At 55.7% G+C, this 21721-nt stretch overlaps 9 protein-coding genes across 9 annotated transcripts; 8 read left to right on the top strand and 1 right to left on the bottom strand.

The window, feature by feature from the left end:
- Nucleotides 1–309: 309 nt before the first annotated feature.
- Nucleotides 310–2509, top strand: B0I36DRAFT_347853 (major facilitator superfamily domain-containing protein; the record flags this gene model as incomplete). Its single annotated transcript, XM_046156619.1, has 5 exons — nucleotides 310–559; nucleotides 624–1030; nucleotides 1098–1125; nucleotides 1207–1474; nucleotides 1555–2509. The coding sequence occupies 5 exons, from the start codon at nucleotides 310–312 to the stop codon at nucleotides 2507–2509; spliced, it is 1908 nt and encodes a 635-aa protein (XP_046013503.1).
- A 1229-nt stretch (nucleotides 2510–3738) lies between these two features.
- B0I36DRAFT_361447 (nucleotide-diphospho-sugar transferase) lies at nucleotides 3739–4932 on the top strand (the record flags this gene model as incomplete). The annotated part of the gene is made up of 3 exons (XM_046158478.1): nucleotides 3739–3770; nucleotides 3840–4301; nucleotides 4383–4932. 3 exons carry the CDS (start codon nucleotides 3739–3741, stop codon nucleotides 4930–4932), a joined length of 1044 nt encoding a protein of 347 aa, XP_046013502.1.
- Nucleotides 4933–7621: 2689 nt separating this feature from the next.
- Nucleotides 7622–9605, top strand: B0I36DRAFT_286777 (cytochrome P450). The gene is made up of 5 exons (XM_046151613.1): nucleotides 7622–7726; nucleotides 7803–8835; nucleotides 8895–8974; nucleotides 9058–9227; nucleotides 9351–9605. The coding sequence occupies exons 1-5, from the start codon at nucleotides 7688–7690 to the stop codon at nucleotides 9508–9510; spliced, it is 1482 nt and encodes a 493-aa protein (XP_046013501.1). The 5' UTR covers nucleotides 7622–7687; the 3' UTR covers nucleotides 9511–9605.
- Nucleotides 9606–9804: 199 nt separating this feature from the next.
- B0I36DRAFT_373333 (cytochrome P450) lies at nucleotides 9805–11822 on the top strand (the record flags this gene model as incomplete). Its single annotated transcript, XM_046160184.1, has 4 exons — nucleotides 9805–9843; nucleotides 10276–10493; nucleotides 10560–11580; nucleotides 11655–11822. The coding sequence occupies 4 exons, from the start codon at nucleotides 9805–9807 to the stop codon at nucleotides 11820–11822; spliced, it is 1446 nt and encodes a 481-aa protein (XP_046013500.1).
- A 555-nt stretch (nucleotides 11823–12377) lies between these two features.
- B0I36DRAFT_361445 (uncharacterized protein) lies at nucleotides 12378–13974 on the bottom strand (the record flags this gene model as incomplete). Its single annotated transcript, XM_046158477.1, has 3 exons — nucleotides 12378–12812; nucleotides 12878–13307; nucleotides 13919–13974. 3 exons carry the CDS (start codon nucleotides 13972–13974, stop codon nucleotides 12378–12380), a joined length of 921 nt encoding a protein of 306 aa, XP_046013499.1.
- A 103-nt stretch (nucleotides 13975–14077) lies between these two features.
- On the top strand, nucleotides 14078–14366 carry B0I36DRAFT_319818 (uncharacterized protein; the record flags this gene model as incomplete). Its single annotated transcript, XM_046153464.1, has 1 exon — nucleotides 14078–14366. A coding segment is annotated over exon 1 (212 nt), but the record flags the coding sequence as incomplete, so codon positions are not given.
- A 353-nt stretch (nucleotides 14367–14719) lies between these two features.
- On the top strand, nucleotides 14720–16631 carry B0I36DRAFT_319817 (major facilitator superfamily transporter). The gene has a single exon (XM_046153463.1). It carries the CDS (start codon nucleotides 14797–14799, stop codon nucleotides 16246–16248), a length of 1452 nt encoding a protein of 483 aa, XP_046013497.1. The 5' UTR covers nucleotides 14720–14796; the 3' UTR covers nucleotides 16249–16631.
- Nucleotides 16632–17305: 674 nt separating this feature from the next.
- On the top strand, nucleotides 17306–18379 carry B0I36DRAFT_347848 (uncharacterized protein; the record flags this gene model as incomplete). The annotated part of the gene is made up of 1 exon (XM_046156618.1): nucleotides 17306–18379. The coding sequence occupies one exon, from the start codon at nucleotides 17306–17308 to the stop codon at nucleotides 18377–18379; it is 1074 nt and encodes a 357-aa protein (XP_046013496.1).
- Nucleotides 18380–18523: 144 nt separating this feature from the next.
- On the top strand, nucleotides 18524–20771 carry B0I36DRAFT_361443 (uncharacterized protein; the record flags this gene model as incomplete). Its single annotated transcript, XM_046158476.1, has 8 exons — nucleotides 18524–19005; nucleotides 19055–19110; nucleotides 19169–19380; nucleotides 19439–19584; nucleotides 19649–20027; nucleotides 20360–20369; nucleotides 20435–20645; nucleotides 20705–20771. The coding sequence occupies 8 exons, from the start codon at nucleotides 18524–18526 to the stop codon at nucleotides 20769–20771; spliced, it is 1563 nt and encodes a 520-aa protein (XP_046013495.1).
- Between the last annotated feature and the right edge of the window lie 950 nt (nucleotides 20772–21721).

Here is a 21721-nt window from a genome sequence, read left to right as displayed (position 1 = left end):
TGTTCTCGTCTCTCAAAGCGGTCGGATGATTATGACTCCGGTCAGGATCGCTCTGTACTCGTTCCGTCTCGAATGCGTAGCTCGTCTGCCGCTCTACACTGGATTTTCCAACGAGACAGGACCCTTCCGATACGTGCGTCGCAACTCCGGCTTTTCCAGGCTACCGATTGGGCCTTGGCACAGCCCAGCCGCCGGCACGGTAGGGATGGTCCCCCATCGGGAGTCATGGACTTACTTGGCCAGGCTGTACAAAGACTGCATAAGTAAAGGGTGCTCCTTGGCCTAGGCCTAGCAATATCCGGGTTCCTGATGGCATCGGGCAAGAAAGACGACCACGCGAGCAGACTCGACACCACCGTGCACGGCATGACGGACACCAAGCAAGAGCCATCGCCGGCGAGACATGAGGTCGTCGCAGTCGCTGAAGGGTCATCGGGCACGAGAGATGGCGATGTCCCTGAGGCCGAATGTGAGGAGGTGCCAATGACTCGGCTCTGCCTCATCACCTTCGCGCTTAGTCTGGCGGGCCTGCTCACGGCCCTGGATGCGACCATGCTAGGTAACGAAAGCTTGGCACAGCCTTTCCCTCAAGAGGCCGCACTCCATATGCATATGCTGACTAGCATCTGGTCCAGGTCCCGCGCTCCCCGCCATCACGTCAGATTTCCAGGCGCTCGATCATATTGGCTGGTACACGAGCGTCTTCCTGCTTGCGCAGATGCCGTTCCAGCTCGCCTTCGGCCGGCTCATCACGTTCTACGAGCCTAAGCTGTTCAACATGGTGGCCCTCGCAGGCTTCGAAGTGGGCACCGTCTTGTGCGCCACCGCGCCGAGCTCGGCCGTCTTCATCCTTGGCCGCGCTATCTCGGGACTCGGCGCCGCTGGAATGATGGCCGGAGCCTTTGCCATTATCGGGCACATCCCGATACGCAGGCGGCCGCAGCTTATATCTCTCTTCTTCATCGTGCAGTCGGTCGCCTACACCGCCGGACCAAGCATGGCGGGAGCCTTGACAGACTCGTACCTGACTGTGAGTCTTTCCAGCTGCTCTGTTCTGCAGCTTAGAGTGCGCAAACTGACATACAGACTCGGGTTAGTGGCGGTTTAGCTTCTGGCTCCAGTTACGTGAGTGTGTCTACTGCCACTAATGCCCTCTGCCAAAGCCGCCGAGACTTTGGGGGCTAACAAAGGACTGTGACCATATAGCTCTGGGCTTTGTCGCCGTAACGACTCTCTTCTTTGTCCTGGAGCCCAAGCCGAGCCCCAAGGGTCATCTCCCCATGTGGACAAAATTGAGCAGCTGTGACCTTGCCGGTACAGGCCTGCTTGTCTCATGCCTTGCCCTCTTCTTCTTGGCCCTCGAGTGGGGAGGCGCGGCAAGATCATATGCCGCACCCCAGGTATGGGGTTGCCTGCTGGGGTCTGGGCTCTTGGCAGTAGCTTTTGTCAGTCTGCAGGTGGCGAAGAAGGACAGGTAAGCATGCTGTCAGACTCGGGGATGCGCAGGCCCGAATAGACAACATCAAATTCCACTAATACAGACTGCTCGAACAGCGGCCTCGTGCCCTTACACCTGGCCCGTCAGCGCACCGTGGCTTGTTGTTGCATCTTCTCAGCCCTGTATGGTGCCGCCAACATGATTCATTTCACCCTGCTTCCCACATACCTCCAGACAGTCCACGATATCTCTGCGACTCTCTCGGGTGTGTACCAGCTGCCCATCACCCTGTCCAACATTACAAGCATGGCTCTCGCCTCGACAGTCATTACCAAGTACGGCCACTATCTTCCTTTTCTCCGTGCCGGCCCTCTTATCTATCTGGTCGGGGCCGTGCTCTTCCAGCAGATGCGTGTTACGAGCACGGCAGCGTGGTATCTGAGTGCGGAGATCTCCATTGGCGCCGGCTTCGGTCTGGCCGTCCACTCCTCCCTGCTGGCTGTCCAAGTTGTCTGTACCGGCGACGACATACCCGTAGCCGCCGTAATGGAGGTCTTCTCACAGCAGCTGGGGCGCTCGGTCGGCATCAGCATCGCCCAGTCCGTCTTCGTGCAGGCTCTACAGGGGGGCCTGGCAGACATTGCGGCCGCTTCCCCACCTATAGCCAGCGAACAGGTCCTTGGCTTGGCGGGCCAGGGCCTGGAGGAAATGGTTCGCACCATGCAGGCGGTGGAGCCCGCCGTCAGGGCCGCCGTCAAACAGGCCCTCAACTCCGCCGTGGCAACGGCCTACATTCTGCCGGTGGCTGCCACCGCGGGGGCAGCAGTAGTGGTTTGGGTCGTGGAGAACAGGACGATTGATGTCTCCAAGAAGGCGGCGGCCGATGTCCCGGCGGACAGGGGTGGGGAGACGGCGTTGATGCAGAATGGCGGCAAGAAGGCTGCTCGTTCCGCAGATCTGGCGGCTAGCGGCAACTCTCAATATAGAAGTGGGCCTGGGGACCGCGATCTCGGTGGCCAGGGACCCCGGGATGGTTGTATCGCGGTGCCAGGGGACGCTATGGACGCGTAGGTCAACTTAAACCAGCAATCCGAGCAGGGACGAGAAGAATGGCACGCGATGTTGTGCTACCAAGAAGATGATGCTGCGGTACGGGGGCAGGGGCAAACTCTAGTCATATCAAGAGCTACTCGAGAACCAGTCAGCTAGTTGCTTTGTCATTCTGTCACAGGCCTCCATACAAGCCCGCGAGTCTGTCGCCCGGGCTTCGTTGAGTCCTGAATGGTCCGCTATTCGATTCGCGCCCCATTAAAGACTTGAGTACCTGATAGTAGCACTGCTACAAGGGCACCGTCGTATTACGGCCGGCACGATGGGAGGCCGCGACGGGTTACGGCCGCGAAACCGCGTGTTCCTCCAGGCCAATGAGGGTTCTCTACGAAGTCTGACTGGGCTATCATCCGTAGTCGATACTTTTCGTTATCCTCCTTATATCAAAATCGCAAGGGCTTGGTTAGACGATCGGGAGGTCAGCGACCCCAACCCCGAGCTCTTCGATCCCGAGGGGAACCCAGCCACAAGTTCGGTATGGTGCCGGAAGCCCTCAGCCAATTGGTACATTTAGAAATCTGGCTCCCTATCATAGACACAAGGCAAGGTCGTCTACGCAGGTGGCAATGACACCTGTCGCTGCCATCTGGTCGGAATATGTGCGTGGATGTGTGACGCAACGCAAGTCTATACAAGCCCGGCGACTAGCGGCCGCTTGACTGCATAAGGGGCAGGCCGAAGCATTGATTGGCCAGCTGCTTGATCCGCTCCTATCTCCGCTGCTTCTGCTCCGTGAATCAACATCGAGCTTCGGGATCCCCACGTCACGGCCTCATAGTATCAGAGTTGGCTGCATCCACTGTTCCTGGGGTGGCGTCCTGATTCGGACCGAGCATGCCTCGGTCATTTCAGCCGTCAGGAACGCGGAGATACCGCCCGGACAAATGTGACGGGAGCAGCCAATGCAGTGTCCCTCAAAAGTAAGATCCGGCCTTATCACGATTTGATACAATTCACGTAAGTAGGCTGGCCCGCAGGCGTCAATAGCGCAATGGTATTGGATTCACACAGCTCCTTGATGATCATCCACATTGAGGGCACTGCCCCACAGCAAATCTCAACGCTCTGCCTGCTCGATGTACAGGCGTTGCCCACAAAGAGTTGTGCATTGGACATTGGTCTTACTGAACGACCTGCTAAGTCTGCTGTCCATTTCAAGGTAAATTGAAGCCAGCAGAAAGCGATTCAAAATGTGGTCTTGTCTGTACCTGGTCGCACGATGGTACGTCCTCGTCTTTTGCTCGATCAGTGCGCAGTCTTGCTCTACTCAGTAGCCCTGATGACTATCTAGCACCCTGGGCATCTATGATGATCATCTTCGCTTCACAAATGCATCCAAGTGCACTCCTCTCGCACTTGCGTCTGGGAGAGCCGCGTTCTCAACAAAGGACGTCAGCCTCCTCGTCCCCACCATCGACACGCCAGACGACTTTGTGGAGTGCATCAAGTCATGGCTTGCCAACTCGCCGCGTGAGGTAATTATTGTAACAGTGACACGAGATCTGCAGCGGCTCAACGAGCTGCTGGCTTTGGCGGGATTGAGAGTCAGTAGCAATGCAGGCGTGCCGATCTCAGTTATAACGGTCCCTCGGCCGGGGAGACGGGAGCAGATGGTTGTGGCGCTGCGTAAAGCCACAGGCAAGATTGTAGCTTGGGTCGACGATGACACGTACTGGCCCAGCGACAAGGTCCTGCCACACTTGCTGGCCGGCTTCGAGGACCACAGGGTTGGCGGCGCGGGAGGGAAGCAGAGGTGGGTCGTTCGCGGAGCCATTCGATTGTGGTAGTTCTCATAATGTTCATTTTGCTGACACGGTCATCTTTTCACAATTAGCGCCTTTGTCCCTCCTGAGCGCCGAGATGCGAACGTCATCACGCCGTCCGAGGTTGCCTCGATCCGCGCCATCAACAGCTTCGTCACCCTCAACGCCGCAGAGTACGCGAGAGCGGGCGTCGTGTGGTGTCTCGCGGGCCGGACACTGCTCGCCCGTGCTGCAGCCGTGCAGACAGACGACTTCTGCCACGCCCTGACGCACGAGACTTGGATGGGCCAGAAGATCAACACGGGCGACGATGGCTTCGTCACGCACTATCTACTGAGGCATGGCTGGCGGCTCGCCTTCCAGAGCGCGCCCGAGGCAGAGGTCCTCACGCGGGTCGAACCCGCCGCGGGCAGCTTTGTCAAACAGCTCGTCCGGTGGCGGAGGTCGGGCTATCGCAGCTTCCTTGCGCTCGTGCTGGACTGGCCAGGGTTCTCGAGGGTGTATGCTGAGTACCCCCGCTTCGCACTGTCAGTGGTGCGGTATCTGCTCAAACCGGTTTCGGTCGTGGTCCACACCGTCGCGTGGATCCATGCCTTCTGGGTGCACCCAAAGTTCGCGTAAGTAATCATTACTACGAATTTAGTTGTTTCCTTGTACCAGAATCTCTTGCCTGTCCTTATTCCCCCCACCCAGTCGTTACCACGCAGCGTACGCGAAGTTAAACTAACAATCTGAATAGAGGTCTGCTGTTTTTGTACCAGCTTTATTTGTTGTTTTCAAAAACTGTGGGATTTTACGCTGAAAACTCTTGGATTGGATATGGCAACACATGGGCAATCCTGCTCATGGACAATTTTGATCCGCTGATCAAAGTTTACGTCCTACTTACTCTTAGTGTTGAGGGTTGGATGACTCGTGATGACAAGATAAGGAACAACAAAGAGGCTGGGACAGCTGGAGGAGGCGATGCTGTACCGTCGAGCCTGCAGGACCCCTAGTCAAGCGATGTGCTACACGGCTAGAAGTTGCCCGATCGTGGACCTCCGCTCGTCTTCAAGGCATGTGCGGCCAGCGAGCCACGGTGATTGTGTGAGGTCTGTTGCCGAGAGAGGCAACGCAGCAAGAATTGTGTAATCGATTCCTTGTTGCACATGATTGGCCCCTGCTGTCTAAAAAACGCGCCTGGCATGGACCACGTGCCAAGCCCCTTGATCCAAGTCGGTGGAGTTCGAGGTCAACGGCTTCTCGACCGTCATTGGCGGCTTTGGTCTCAAGACACAGAGCGGCGGCATGCGGCTGGCGCAGACTTGGGTGCGATGGACATGCAGCGGCGGAAATGGTGCAGACGAAAAGCTCGTCTTGTCTGACAGCCTACTGCGCCAACACGACAACATCTTTACCTTGCTCGTCGTCAGCGCTGATGGGGTCGAGGAGACCGGCAGACTTTGCGCCGAAGCAAGGGCAGTCGTGGAGGCCGCGTCCCTTCCTCACAAGCTCTTGTCGGGTACCTCCATCGTGGTCCTCTCAACGAGCAAGCTGTGTACTGATGGACTCAATCCGAATTCTCAAGCAGCTGGGCTGCATGCATTCCAGAGATACGGTGCTGCCATCAAGCAAGAAACGTGTGTCAGGAGCAACGTCTCAACATACATTGAACGCCTTGGACAACCCACCAGGTTTGCGATCCTCAGACCTGACTGCTTCATCTTCGCGTGTGCAAAGGACGGCAACGACCTAGTTGCTTGCTTGCAAGAGTTGAGGCGGGACACTGAGCCATGACGAAAATGCTCTGGGGGACACGTTCCGTACTCTGGCATCGTTGTCCGCTCCCGCATGACCTGCCCTTATCCTTGGCCGAGCCTGCGGGCCGTCACAATAAACCCCCGAAGCCCGGTTAGGCCGGTTCACCCCGGAGGCTGGATTGTGACACCTTAGATAGGGGTATACAAAATACTAAATACGTCAGCATTCAGAGCAATCCAAATACTGCATAATGCACTAAATACGACTATTACAGCTGCTAAAATGGCCTCATTTTCTATAAGTTAAAGCGGGTAGGTGGTGCGGCAAAGGGGAGGGCCGGATTTGGCGTTTCGCGTGAGTTTTGTGACCACTCTGTAAGTCCGTGCCTGGCAGTAACAGATCATGGCGATTTATGCACGCAAAACGAAGGCAGCCTGCGTGGAAGGGATTCCGCGGAATGGCCATGCTGCGGAAAGTCATGGGGAAGCGGAACTAGCGGTGAGGTGGGGCATTGACATGCCCCGAACTTTAATCATCAGAACCCCGAAATAAGGTGTAGAGGGGCGGGTTGCGACTCTATTGTCTGGGGATCAGGCTGCTAGTCAAACAAAGGACTCAACCATCTCCACGTCTTGTCGTTGGTGGGCTCTCCCTCATCAACTCGATTGCTTTCTTTGACTCTGGCGCACTTGGAGGCTGGTGCTGAAATCTCGTGGTGTGACTTGGTCGTCGAGTAAACTGCACAAGCTATGTGGCAACGGGACCGTCCTTGGCGGCTGCGTGCAACTCTCCTATGGCCCTTCCTCACCAGACCGGTTGAGCTTAAGAGGTCCAATATCCATGCTCAATGCCAGGATGCCACCCTGTGCTCCTTTGTCCGCCAGTTCCGGTGAGCTGGCCAGCTTGCGTCACTAGAGAGGAGATTGGTGACGGGGAGGTCCAATCCCGAACCTGGTTACGAGCGGAAATCGCTGACTGGGAGGCCCAATCCCGAACCTGCTTAAGAGCTCCTTATCCGATGCCTTGCTTGCTATGCTTGGAAGAGGTGTGCCTTGGGTGTTGTGTCGAGCAGTTTCATGAATTATGAGCGTGTGCTTCCATACTAAAAGCCTGCCGTTCTGGGGCTTTTCACAATGTTTTCTGGCTCCAAATGAATCTCAAACCCTGGGGCCGATCGGTTGAGAATAGCGAGACAAGCTTTCCGAGTTCGACGCTCGCCCCCCCTCATTGACTAGCGTCGGCACTTGACATACCGGCCCCCCTTATTCTCGCGCTCCCATCGGCCGAGTTTCAGAGCGAATCCCGGTCTATGGAAACGGCTGGCATATCAACCAATCTCCTTGCGCGAATAGTCTCATGGTGGGCACCAACTCACACGTACCGCAACTTTCATCGGGCAGCCACTATTTGTTGTCTATGCTGATCTTGTCCCCATTAGGTCACGGCTCTATGGCGGAGAGCGGAACATGTCTGCTGTACTGAAAGCTGTATATAAGTATGGCACGTTCAGCTACTCGGCGCCAAATATCGAGTCTATACTTCCAGACATAATTTACAACACTACGGGGTCGTAACATTCCTCCTATACATCGGCAACCGGATGAATCAGCCCGTCTAGGAGTTCGAATCGAATATGACGTTACTCAACGTAGTGGTAGCTACACCTATCGTAGTAGGTCAAGGTCCAATGCCCAACTCGCACCGGCGTATCGCTCTTGCTATCTGGGAAGCTAATAGGACTCGGCCAGGCCGGAATCTTCCTGGCGGCGCGGGGGCTATATCTACTATTCTTTCACCCTCTTGCTAAGGTCCCAGGGCCCAAGCTTTACGCTATTACCGACTTGATATATCTCTACTACGTGATCCAAGGCGAATGGCCAGCAAAGCTTAAGACACTCCACGACATCTACGGCCCCACGCTACGCTTCGGCCCTAACGACGTATCCTCGATTGCTCCCGAAACCTGGAAGATTGTATACGGGCATAAGGCACAACAGGCTATGACTTTTGAGAAGGATATGAGATTCTTCAACAAGCCACCCGGTAGCGTTGACAATATCCTACTTGCTGATAATAATGGGCATAGGCGGATGCGCCGCGCTCTCGCGCATGCCTTCTCCGAGAAGGCCCTTCGTGGCCAGGAGGAGCTAATGATAAGCTACGTCAACCTGTTCATCTCCAAAATCGCCGACAAGGCCGCCGCGCAGGAGCCAGTCGTCGATATTATGCTCTGGTATAACTACCTTACCTTCGATCTGATTGGCGACCTTGCCTTTGGGAAGCCCTTTGGCTGCTTAGAGCAAGGCGGCTACCACCCTTGGGTGGCAATGATCTTCCAAGCTGCTGCATCAACCGTATTCGGACAGGTCATGAATAGGCATCCTACGCTAGGCGCTATCCGTTCCTGGATCTGGCCGGACAAGTTAACGCCGAGCTTCATCCAGCACGCGCAGCTCAGCGAACAGACCGCCTACGAGCGTATTGAGCGCGGCAGTATCGGCCGCGAGGACTTCGTAGACTATATCCTCCGGCATAACGACGAGAAGGGTCTCTCGCGGGAGGAAATAGCGGCCAATGCTAGATTCTTGATTCTTGCTGGGAGTGAGACGACGGCTACGTTACTTAGCGGCACGACTTTTATGCTGCTTACGAATAGAGACAAGTATAACAAGCTTGTCCAGGAGATTCGGCAAAGGTTCTCATCCGAGGAAGAGATTGATATGATCTCGGTCAACGATCTCCCGTTTCTGCTAGCTGTGCTTAATGAGGGCTTAAGGATGTGTAAGTTAACGGCCTGTATGTACGTACAAGCTCAAATGCTGACACATCTGTGGCTGTAGACCCCCCCGTACCTGCTGGATTTCCTCGTCTTGCCCCTGCCGGCGGCGGGACTGTCGACGGTTTCTACCTTCCAGAGAACGTAAGTGACGCACTCAGGCTGAGATAGTTCACCCTCCTGAGACTAAGCACGGAATATCTTACTAACATCACCTCTACGTAAAGACGAGCATTTCCGTGCCTCAATGGTCTGCGTACCATTGTGAGCAGAACTGGACCGACCCCGAGAGCTTCGTTCCCGAGCGCTGGCTTGGCACCGAGCCTCGATACGCCAACGACAAGCGTGACGTCCTCCAGCCCTTCTCGTTCGGACCCCGGAACTGCCTTGGCAAAAAGTAAGTACTAATCGGCAACAGCTCTAGTTCCAACGCCCTCCACCACTAAGAGAGAAGATTGAATACCTTCTTAGCCCTATCCAAGTGCGAAGATGTCGAGAACTAACGGACATTGCACTTTAGCCTTGCCAATGCCGAGATGCGCATAATCCTGGCGCGGTTGCTGTGGCGTTTTGATCTCGAGCTTCTGCAAGAGAGCCGCAACTGGATGCAGCAGCGCGTCTTCGTCCTGTGGGAAAAGCCAGCCCTCATGGTCAAGGTCACGCCCGTGCAAAGGTCGTAGTTTTTGTTCTCTTCCGTAGACGTGCCCCTCACGAGGTTATGGCATGGTATTGAGAAGCAGCCCTGGTTCAGCACATCTGAGGCACAACTCACTAGACCTTTGAATCATGCCAGAATATCAAAGTCAGATAGTTCGGGGTGATTCACGTAGGACGTGCTCCGCATGCCAATGGAAAAAGTCACAAGCGCTACTGATTTGGACGTGCGTCCAAAGCAGTCGACCGTCGCAGGTACGACATCTAGTTGCACGTCAGCAAGCACATGTGTCACTTGGATGCTAATGATACATGACCTAATGACGGAGATCTATCCCGTATTCCCGTTGCCGTTCGTCGTGAGTAGTGTAATTGAATCGAGAGTTCCTAGACTCGCTCAACCATAAGTACAAACAATCCGAGCCAGGGTTCAACCCAGATAAGGAAGGAAGAAACGGCGCGCACAGGTCAAGATTGTCGTATCCAATCAACAGCAGGACTTTCCGACTGCATGGGAGCCCAGCCCCTCTTTAGATGCGACTCTGACCGGCTATCACACATAGCCGGACCAGCCTGGATCATCGCACACTGCAATTCGGCATGCTTCTCCAAACCTCGTCTGTCCATGATGTGTACCTAGCATCACCGCATCGAGGTATCAAACTTGAAATATAGCAGTCCTTGTGCAGCTTCTCCAGTGGCTTTCAGGCCAGTCCACAGTCGCCAAGACCGCAGAAGCCTTTGCCCTCGCGTTGGTGGTTTGGCGGTTCTCTGCTCGATGGCTTGCGAAGCTGCCACCGGGTTCACCCCCGCTCTACAAAGATGGCAATGGCATATTGAGCTCGCATCGGTTCATCACCTTGCGCGCGGAATACCTGGCTGAGGGTATCTCTAAGAGTCCCAGTGGCCAGTTCAGCTCTTGGTATGGTTCAAACCATCTTGTCGTCCTGTCGGGCGAAGTAGCGCGCACGAGCTTTCTTACTGCACGAGGGCTGGACCCGACGGCCGGGTAGGTGCACTTTGATACGTCCGATCCCAAAAAGGAGTGTCAGCTCATCTCAAAAATCCTTGATAGATTCGTCGCTCTACTCGGTGGTTTTCTCGACATCAGCGAAGTTGACAAGGATAACACTCGCCGCGCATTTCAGATATACAAGCGATGTGCACAAATTGACCACATGACCAGCATCCTCCCGCGCCTCGTCTCCGACAGCGACTCTCACATGCGCGCTCTGGGCCTCACAGCCAACGAGAAGGGCAGGGCGGCCATCATTAGCCCCCAGAAGTTCCTCGGCCTCTTGAGCTACCAGCTCACGCACCGGGCTTCGGGCGTCCATGACATCGTAAACGACCCGGTCTTGCTGCGCGAGACCTGGAACGTCTACACGCCCCTCGAAGACTCGCCCTACATTGACATCATGCTGCCTTGGCTGCCCACGCCATCCAAGCTGCGCAAGGTCTGGGGCTACGCGAAGCTGCACTTGACGGTGACCAAGATTGCGCGGGAGCGCAAAGCAGAGGGACGTACGGAGGAGGACATGCTGCAGATGATGATCGAAGCAGATTTAGGGTCCAAGATGCAGTCGGTTGCGGTCATCGGCGCTGTGCTCGCTGGGGTGTTCAACACCACTTTCTCAACCGTGTACAATATATGCTGCCTAGCAAACGAGCCGGAGTGGCTCGCCAAGGTCCGCACCGAGATCGAAAATGTCCTCGAGAGACGGCGCAAGGTGGCAGAGAATGCGTCCGAGCCACTGGTTGATACCTTGCAGAGACTTTCGGTCCGAGACTGGGAGACTTGCTTTCCCATCCTGAGGGCAGCCATCACCGAGAGCATCAGATTCACCATGGCTGGGTCAGTGGTGAGGAAGAACATCGGCGCAAAGGACCTCGAGATAGGTGTCGGAGGCCTCGTTGTACCAGCGGGCAGCCTCGCAATCCACGCCACGGCCGACACGCACATGAACCAGGCAATCTATCCGGAGCCCCTGAAGTGGGACTCCAGTCGGTTTCTCGGGGACAAGCACCAAGGCGATGACGTGCCTCACGGTTATCTAGGCTGGGAATCAGGAAATCATCCTTGTCCTGCCAGGAGGGTGAGTACATGGTGCTTTCATATTTCGAGAGTAGGAAACCACGAAGGCTAACGGGATCGGCAAAGTGTGCGGAGCTGAATGTGATTGTGGCGAGTGTGCTGTTCGTCGCCCACTACGATTTCCATGTTTGCGACCGGGTTGGCAATCGCAAGGCTGGCCCACTGCCTCCTATCATATACAATCGACAGGGGGCCGGACAGCTGAAGACGAACGTATACCTCAAGTGCCAGAGCAGAATTTAGGAGCCGACGCGAGTGCCAGCAGGCTGAGCCACCGGGATTGAATGTCGACTAGACTTGAGTGCTTCTGGGGGTTCGGAACGCGGACATTGGCACTTCAAAAAGATGCGAGCACAGTATGAAGTCTGCAGGGCCGTACTCTATTGCTCGCTCGAGCACGGATTTAGCCTACAACGAGCTCTATAGCCTCTTGGAAACCGCACTAGCATTGAGGCCCCCCCTTCGCCGAAAGCGTGAGACTTGGAGCAGCGAATGCCCTATTTGGAGTCCCTGACTAAGCAATGTGTATGAGAGTGTATAGGAGTATATGCCTTGCGCTTCGGAGCGCAGCTTCTACTATTCACGATTTTCCTTGGGCGGTTGGTACCCGTATAAGTAGCCCGCCAAATACTCGTTCAGAGGCCCTGACAGCATTCTTTCCCAAATGTTGCGTCTAAGGAGCAATGCTCGGATTCATGAGTAGACACAAACCTTACGTATGAATCCAACATGGGAGGATAGATACAGCAAACAAATGACAAGCATCGCCTCCTCCAAAAGGGACAGGCAGACATACGCTCAGCAAGCGCCCGTGCAACCATAGGCCTGGTTGTACTCTGCCGATATGATGGGAAACCAGAAGCACTCCTTGATTTGGTCAGAGGCCTTGCTGCACCTGCCGACCTTTTTGCCGCCGCTGTACACGTCGTAGTCGTCGCCCGTCTTCTGGAACTCGAGGTCCTTGGAGCACAGATTGACCTTGAAGGACTGCTCGGGCCAGGGATAGCTCCAGTCGCCCTTTGCGCCGTCGAGGTCCGGAGACGTGTCTATGGCGTCGCAGTTGTCGACGTTCTTCTTCTCGACGGCCTTGGCCAGGCTCTGCGGGCTGGACGACTCGGTGACCCAGGCGCCGTTGTAGAGGTAGAACGTCGGGGGCCCGGTCGGGATGTCGTCGTCCGGGTTGTGCGTGGGCTCTGGCGGCGGAGCGGGGGAGCTTTGGTCGACACGCACGTGCTGAAGGTCTGGCATGCCTCTACCCCTGGCGGCACTCCGAGGGCGTAGGTCCTCCAGGTGGATACCGAGGCGCAGTCTGTGGGGATTGGGCCGCCCGTCGGGATTGGTTCGAGCGTGGGGAAGTCAGTGTCCGGACCTCCAGTCGGAATTGGTTCGTTATCGCTGGGCGGTGCCGGTGGTGTGAAGTCTGGAGGCTGGCCGATGGGGTTGAAATCGCAGTAGAAGCCCTTGCACAGCACGCCACAGTGTGCTGTGCAGATTGGGCTCGGAGGGCCGGGCTGGAAGGTCACCGGAGGCCCCGTTGGGCCCCGGGGTCCCTGACCTCCCGGATCGCCTGGACCGCCTGGACCGCCTGGACCGCCGGGACCGGGCAGCGGGTATGAGTCGTAGTCCTGCCGGAACTCGAGCCCCCTCTTGGCCACCGTGCAGAACGTATTGCCCTCGATGCCGTTCCAGATGATGGGGATTCCCGTGCCCTGGCGTGGGGCTCGCGTGCTGTTCCAAGGATGGCGTCTGCGGGCGCTCAACTGCGTTCTGCGGCGAGGGATGGTACGTCCCAGCTTGCAGCGTTCCACTAGCTCGGCGAAATCGTGTGCGGCACACTAATCCTCCCCAACGAGCAGCCAGCCAAAGTTTGGCAACTGCAATGCCCCTCCGAAGCCGCCTCCCGGGCCTGGCAGTCCATCCCCCGACGGCTCCTGTGGCGGCACCAACCAGTTCAACTGCACGGGCACGTCGTTCGGAGACTGCTGCTCGTCGAGCGGGTTCTGTGGCTCGACATCGGCGCACTGCGGCGTAGGATGCCAGTCTTCCTTCGGCACTTGTCGCGACTCTGGCAATGTCTCTCCCGACGGCCGGTGCGGATCGGCCGGCGGGAACAAGGTGCGCCCGGATTCTGGCTTCGGCAACTGCTGCTCGAGCAGCGGCTACTGCGGAGACTCGGCCGGACACTGCGGGGCCGGGTCCCAGTCTGCCTTTGGCGGCGCAGGTGCGGTAACATCTCGACCGACGGAGCGTGTGGTAGCAAGAACGGCAAAGCTTGCAAGGGATCTGGCTTCGGAGATTGCTGCTCGTCCAGCGGGTTCTGTGGCGGGAGTAGTACTCACTGCGGCGTGGGCTGCCAGTCGAGCTTTGGCACCTGCAACACGGGCTCTGGCTCCATTTCGACTGACGGCGTCTGTGGGACCAAGAACGGCAAGACTTGTGCCGGTTCCGTGTTTGGCAATTGCTGCTCGAGCACAGGCAGTTGTGGAAAGACAACCAACCACTGTGGCCAAGGATGGTGAGTACTCTCCAAAAATACTAGCAGACGTCCTCCACGAAAGCACCAACTGACGATGAATTTCCTGAACTGTAGCCAATTTGGCTTCTCAAACTCCTGCATCACGAGCAACATCCCCACTGTGGATGGGACCTGCGGCTCCAGCAAGGGCGGGTTCACCTGTGCGGGAGGAGACTTCGACAACCAGTGCTGCAGCTCTGGCGGATTTCGTGGCACCACGGCTGGCTATTGTGGCTCCGCATGCCAGACGGGTTTCGGGCGATGTAACTAGAATTGTTTTGGAGTTATAGATGATTATCTCAATCATGTTACTCTTGTCCATATCGGTGTGATCCACAACCTGACAAGCCGTAAACCGCTGCTTCTTGGAGACCGGGAAAAAGACATGAGTCACATGACCATTCCGTAAGACGACATGTTACATAGCGCAGATGTACAAGGATGAGAGCATTCCGCGGGCTCGGCGATGAACCGTAGCTAGTAGCTAATGTTCTAAGGGAAGGGACGCCCGCACAGTGCGGAGCACAAGAGGACGCTCGGATTTAGATCCATTACGCCGAGCTCCACAGCCTCGTAAATATTGCACCAGCGTGAAGTTCACGCAAAGCACGCTACGAAAACCTGCGTCAGCCACCACCAACGGCCACGATTGCTTTTTCCCTCCTTCATTCTTCCAAGCTCACAAGGCTGCTCTCTGTCCCGATGGATTCTCAACCACCATCGTGGGCTGCCCGGCTTGCCATAGAGAGCGGCTTCCATGCCATTGCCGCCTCGAGCCGGGATGTCAAGCTCCTCTGTCTGCAGCGGTTCGTCCGCCTGTACGCGTACGGGGCTTCGTTCCTGATCCTTGCGCAGTTCTTGTCCAGCATGGACTTCTCTGACGATCAGATTGGTCTGTTCATGACGCTGACCCTCCTCGGCGACGTGGTCCTCAGCTTCGTATTGACGGCCGTCACCGACGCCGTTGGTCGCCGGCGCGTGCTGGCAGTGGGCGCGCTCATGCTGGTCCTGAGTGGCGCCGTGTTCGCCTTTGTCGATAACTACTGGGTGCTGCTCCTTGCAAGCATCGTCGGCGTCATCAGCCCCGGCGGCAACGAGATTGGGCCGTTCCGCGCCATCGAGGAGTCGGTGCTTGCTCAACTGACACCCCAGGATCAACGCAGCGACATATTCGCCTGGTACACGCTCTTCGGAACAGCTGGCACCGCATTGGGCACCTTGACCTGCGGCTGGATGGTGCAGGGTTTGCAGAGTCTTGACGACTGGACGGACATTGCTGCTTACCAGGCCGTGTTCCTTGTCTACGCGGCTTTGGGACTCGTCAAATGTGTCATCAACATGATGCTGTCTTCTGCCGTCGAGGCCGAGCCGCTGCAGCATTCCCATCAGGAAGCAGACCCAGAGTCGGAAGCAGGACTGCTGCCGGATGAAGAGACAAGGCTCCTGCCAGACGCGGATTCCGGAAGCTGTGCCGAAGCAGAGCCCACGCCCACAAGTTCATCAGCGCAACGGGGGAAACCATCGCCTCCGCCCCCCACCCTCGGGCAACGTGCCAGGTCTCTCATCCCGAACATATCGCCCGCATCGCGAGCCATCCTATGGCGATTGCTCATCCTCTTCGGCATGGACTCGTTCGGGTCCGGCATGGCCTCCCCGTCATGGCTCACGTACTTCTTCACGACGGTTCATTCACTGCAGCCGGGCACCTTAGGAACTCTGTTCCTCGTCACAAACCTGATCGCTACCGTTTCCAATCTGGCTGCCCTGCCCTTGGCCCGCCGCATCGGCCCTCTCCGAACCATGGTATTCACCCATCTGCCCTCCTCCGTCTTTCTGGCTGCCATCCCGCTCCCAGCTCCATCGTCGCCTGCTGGGACCTGGACCGCCATGGCCTTCCTTGCCCTGCGCGCTTGCACTTCAAACATGGATACGGCGCCCAGGCAGACCTTCCTCGCGGCGGCCGTCCTCCCTGCTGAGCGAACCGCAGTCCTCGGCGTTGTCAACATCGTCAAGACGCTGGCACAGGCCGGAGGTATTGGTTCCACCGGCCTGTTCGCGGAGAGGTCCCTGTGGGTTGTGGCTCTTGGGGGCGCTGGGCTGATGAAGGCTTCTTATGATCTATTTATGCTATGGATGTTTGTACATCTCAAGTAATGGGATGGTAGGAAGAGTCGAACACGACGCCTGGGCTCCGCGGCCTCGCCAAGTAGTAGCTGGTGCGTGATCCACGATGGCGCCGAATCCTGCTTACCAGGCGGCTAGTCTATCCCGTGTATAGTAAGCATTTTATAGATAGATATGTGGTGGGTAGGCCCTGGATTAACAGACGTCATCTGCTGTCGAGGATATATGGCGCCTGTCCTGGCCGTCTCACGGATAATCCCTTGGGATCATAGCCCCGAGGACGAACTGGCTGTTGTGTCTAGGTTGAGTTGGCTTAATCTCGGGTTCGTTGTGCCTAATCTCGGGGTGGGTTGCGTTCTATGGACAGATATTGCCAAATAGTCTTGAGAATCTCGGTCTATCAATCAGCTGCCTATTATAATCGATTGTAGTTCTGGTTGACTCTCCAGTGTCCTGCTTGTTTCATAACATTGTGGGGTCTTGTGTTTCGCTAGTCAGCGGATGTCGGCAGGCTACTTGAAGTTATATTGACACCCCGGGGCAATTAACTCGTGTCCGCGGCAGCATGCCTTGCACAGCCCAATGGCGAATACATCCAGGACAGGGGTTCCCACCGGTCTGGTGCCCCTGCCCGGAAGTCACGACCAACTGCAGATTGTGGAGTCGATTCAGCTTATCCGGTGCTGCCAGTACAGCCATCCTTCATCCGCCAAAGACGCAGTAGAGTTTGTGGACTCTAAATACTTAAATACTTATATTTATTCTGTGGCATCAATGTGCATGCAGTACAGACTTTATTGACAGTGGCGAGCAGGTAACGATGGTGTTTCAGGGAGTGATGACCGAATATCTTCAGCAACGCAGAACGGGACAGGGGTGAGGGCTACTTCTGCAAGTTGTCACGACCAACCAACATTTCAAGCTGAAACTTTCAGGGGAGGTTCAAGGGGGGCAGTCAGCCCAAAGCCTACCTGGGAAAGTCATCATGTCCAGCCGGGATGCACAAAAGGGAGGAAGTCCCCTCTGACAGGCTCGCGCTTCCTGTGTGGCCGTCCTTTGCCAGCCTCACCTGGAGCCGCTCGCCATTATGACCCAATCTACACCACAAGGCCATCGACAATCACACCCGGTCGTCCCTGGCCAGACAGCACCGGCCCTACCTGCCTCGCCTCCCCAAGTGATCTTCGCTGGATTCTCCTCCCTCTCAACCCCTCCTCGTGTTTCCCCAGCCCCGTCACCCAGCAATGACCGCGGGGCCATCGTTTCCTCGGCCTCCCCAAGCACGTCATTGCGCGACTTCAGCTTCTTCACACCACCGAGCTTCTACAATCCAAGTGCGAACTTAAGAGCATCGCCATCATCAGGACCATGGACGCCTTCACCACCGCCGGCTTTTACATTCAGTGCTGGAGTAAGCCTCACAAGCCGTGCCGGTACACCACAGAGTCCTTCACCTGCATCACCTCCAGCTTTCACATTCGCAGCTGGTAGCAGTCGAGCGAGCCGTGACGGTACGCCGCTGACTTCTTCACCGTCACCGACTCCACGCAGTCTGTCTATACAGAGCGCGGTGCAGAGTCTTGAAAAATTGTCTCTGCTATCGCCGAGAGATGTAGCACCTTCTTCAGCTGCTGCTTCTAACCACGCGGTGCGGCAGCTGATCCCAGCGCGCACTTCCCTTTCAGTACGACAGAGTTTGCCGGCGGCCAGTCCGGGAATTGCTCCACCCTCGGGATCTCAAGCATGTATGACCTCGGGTCCCGGTACTCAAAATCAAACAGCAGCGACAAGAGAGGATACCTCATCGAGAAGAGCAGCTACAGGCCTCGCTAGCATGGTGGCCTCTGAGCCGTACAATCCTTGCAGTGAGGTTGATCCCCAGCATGAGTTCTTCTCTCCGAAATTGCAAAAGGATTATCAAGCTGGAATCGAACTTGCAGCCAGTATTGCTGCTTGCGTTGCCGAAACAGTTGCTCAGGTTCCAGTGGTGGATGCCGAGAGACTGCAACACCTTCTCAAAGATGCGCAGACACTGAAGGACTTCCGGCCATCCAAAACTCGGACTGTGGCGGTATCGGGCACCTCCGGACATGGTGAGTTGCATAATCCAAGCCAAGCAGGAGATTTGGAGTCTGATTTCTTGCAGGCAAAAGCAGCTTGATCAATTCTCTGCTGCACTATCCCGACATATCTGCTGCGGTAAGATCCCGTGTTACGCGGGCCAATAACCCAGCCCCTTGTGCGTTCATCCTGTTAACAAAGGGCTCCCCGAGCACGGCAGGGCAATTCTGGAAGTGCATGCACCATGGTCATTACTGAGTACCACTACCGTCGCCCGGAACAGAGAAGCCCAATCACTATCGAAGTTGAATATTTGTCCCGTGCGAGCAGAGCGGAACTCATCAACGACCTCGTGTGGAACTACAGGCAATTCTATCTTCCTGTCGTCGAGAGCGGCGAGACATCGCCAGAAGAACATCGCAGATTCAGCCGTGAATCGGACCACGCGTGGTCCGCGCTCGAGACGGCTTTCAAGCATTGCGACGGGTTCGACGAGAGCTTTCTCCAAGGCAGCTTGGCAGATAGTATGAGCGCAGATGAGGAGGCTGTACAAGAAGAGACCAAACGAATCGCGGCACGTCTAATCGAGTGGGCAGATGAGATTGAATGGCCCGCGGGGGCTGAAGGGGGCCTCTGGTCCACCACGGCTCAGGATGCCGCTGAATGCTGGACCAAGACCAGGTTGTTCACTTCAAACAGTGTCTGGCCTTTCACTCAGAGAATCAGGTGAGATTGAATTCGTCTGGTACCAGGTCTCCATGTGCTGACTGTTCAGGATCTATATTGATGCCCAGATCCTGAAGGCAGGGATCGTTCTCGCAGACCTGCCCGGTAAGTCTGACGAGCAGTTTTTGTGATCACCGTCTACCGTGCTTACTTTCAAAATCAGGCCTTCAGGACACCAACTTGGCCCGTGTCCGTGCTTCGCAGAAGTATATCACACACTGCGACCAAATCTTGGTCGTAGCTCAAATCGGTCGCGCAATCACGGACGACTCTCTCCACTCGTCGCTGAAAGATATCATCAAGCAGCATATGGCCACGGAGCTGGAGAGCACTGCTAGGAGACCCAGGGTTGCCGTCGTGTGCACAAGATCTGATGTAAGTTCACTTCAGCAGACTTTCTCGCTCTGCACACATGGTGCTGATGTTTCCGCAGGACATTGATGTGGCCGATGCCTTTCGTCTATTCTGCGGAGCTGGGGGCAGGCTAGAGAACAGTACCGCAATGCAAGCCGCAAGACAGGAACTCAGTGCTGCCCAGTCCACTGGGGATTTCATGGCGCTCAACGCCGCCAAGGAGAGGTGAGCTTCCCATGCAAGCAGCCAGTGAGGCATTGCACCAGCGACGGAATCTCACGCAAAACAGACAGCGTGTCTTGCTGATACAAGCACGCAACGACCATGTCACGGAAGGTCTTCAAGAAGCATGCCTGTCCCAAATCCATACTGGACACCTGCCCGTCTTCTGTGTTTCCAACCAGTTCTATCAGCAGCACAGCGAAATGGGCGGCAAGCAAGCATTTATCCAATTATCACAGATCCCCAAATTGCGACAATTTTGTCGTGCAACAGCGGCTGATGGCCAGCTGGCCGAAGTGCGCAATTTCCTGAACTCAAGCCTGCCCCAGCTCTTGAGCTCTATAGATTTGTGGGCAATAGGCTATGCCACGAAAATAGCAGCAGTACAGCCAGTTCTTCCTGACACCCGGAGGCTGAAGCAGCTACTAGACCGTGCGCCGACTAACGTATGTGTTCTCAAACACCATCTACTGGAACCATTTTGTAGTCTGGTCGCTGACCCAACCCGCTAGGCCGGCACGATGATAAAAAAGTCACAGCTTGACATGCAATCTTGTTTCCAGGAAAAGGTGTTGGAATATGCAGGCAAGTATCTCAGCAAGCTTTACCGGCCATTCTTTGGGGGGTTGATTTGGCTGACAGACGAGTCCAGCCGACCAAAGCGAGCAATGGAAAGAAGCTGCAGTGTCAGCAGCAGGAGATTGGCACGCAGTGAGTTAACTCTCTGACTACCTTGCTGGTTTCTGTTCATCATGAAAGGCTAACAATTTGGCAACAGTTGTACGCTTGTAAGTTCCATTGCTGTTCTCCGGAGTCAACATCTAGCTGCTCACTAACACTGCTTGACGAAAAGCTCAATACCACGCATGGTGCGTACACAATGGCGAATACGAGACAAGAAATCTCAAGAAGAATTGGAATGCGGAGATAATTGATCGGATGCGTTCCGAGCTCGAATCAGCCTGGTCACTCGTGGGACAAGAGTTCAACAATACATTGGGTGAGCTTCGCGATGATCTTGCTGGCATCATCGATGAATTAGCCATGGAAGCTGGAGGTATGTCGTTTGCGTTTCACGTTCATGTTGATCTTGGAAATGATCACTAACACCCGCAAGCGACAGCGACCGGGCTTACGAGAGCTTCGCTGCAGGTGTCAATGGCCAGCAGCAGAAGAGTGCTAAGATATGAGCTCTCTTGTGTGCGGGCGCAATTTCGTCAGGACTTCAGGTATGACCTGCCAAGAATCAAGAAGCAGCGGAGCGCTCCAACTAAGACGAGTACAGTTGCCTCAGGGGTGATTTTACCCAGGCGGATGTGTCTTCTGTCATTGTACGTGAAATGACGGATGCATACCGCCGGGCTCGGGCGGCTAGGCCGGGGCACAATATGAGGCGGCGGCAGATTGATATTGTGGACGGGTATCTAAAGAACGGCAATATCTTCCACAGAATGACCGAGGCACTTGCAACGGAGCTCGAGGAGCTGCTGTCCATGACCCACCAGTCGATACAAAATGCCTGGAACCAAGTCATGGGACAAGTTTCGGCCGACTTAGCAGTGGTCTTGCAGTCGGGAGAGCAGCCAATCACGGAGGGAAACTTCGCTGAGAGGCAGGCAAGGGTTCGGATTTTGAGCATTGTGCAGCCCAAGATAACCGGTTTGAAGAGGAGGCTGCGCGAAATTGTGGGGGATGACATGGGTTCATAAGGAATATATGTCCTTTGTTTACCTTCCTAGTGCATAACATGAAGTCTTTTTGAGTCACAGATTTGAGTTGGCCGTGAGGATCCGTTTGTGCCGATGTGCATTCTCTCGATTTGTTGGCAGATTTGTCCTGAGCCTAGCACGCTCCCGCTTTGGCAGCCACAGCATTTTAAACAAAGGACGCGAGAATCAGCTCGATGTGAGATTAGATCTCGATATTTGTCATTGAAAAGTCCCACTGCTTCGCACAACCAATTGTCAATTTAGTCGTTAAAAGGTGGCACAACTCGGATAAAGAGTAATGCAAGTATTGCGGCCATCTATGACGCGGATCAGACGCCGTACACACGCATTCGATGACTTCCAGCCCAGAATTCTTCAAATAACGCTATGAAGCTGACTAGCACGGGCCTCCCGAGCCTGGATTCGGCCCG

Source organism: Microdochium trichocladiopsis, assembly GCF_020744255.1.
Source record: "Microdochium trichocladiopsis strain MPI-CAGE-CH-0230 chromosome Unknown B0I36scaffold_4, whole genome shotgun sequence".
Taxonomy (NCBI): Eukaryota; Fungi; Ascomycota; class Sordariomycetes; order Xylariales; family Microdochiaceae; genus Microdochium; species Microdochium trichocladiopsis.
This window is presented reverse-complemented; position numbering and strand designations above follow the sequence as displayed.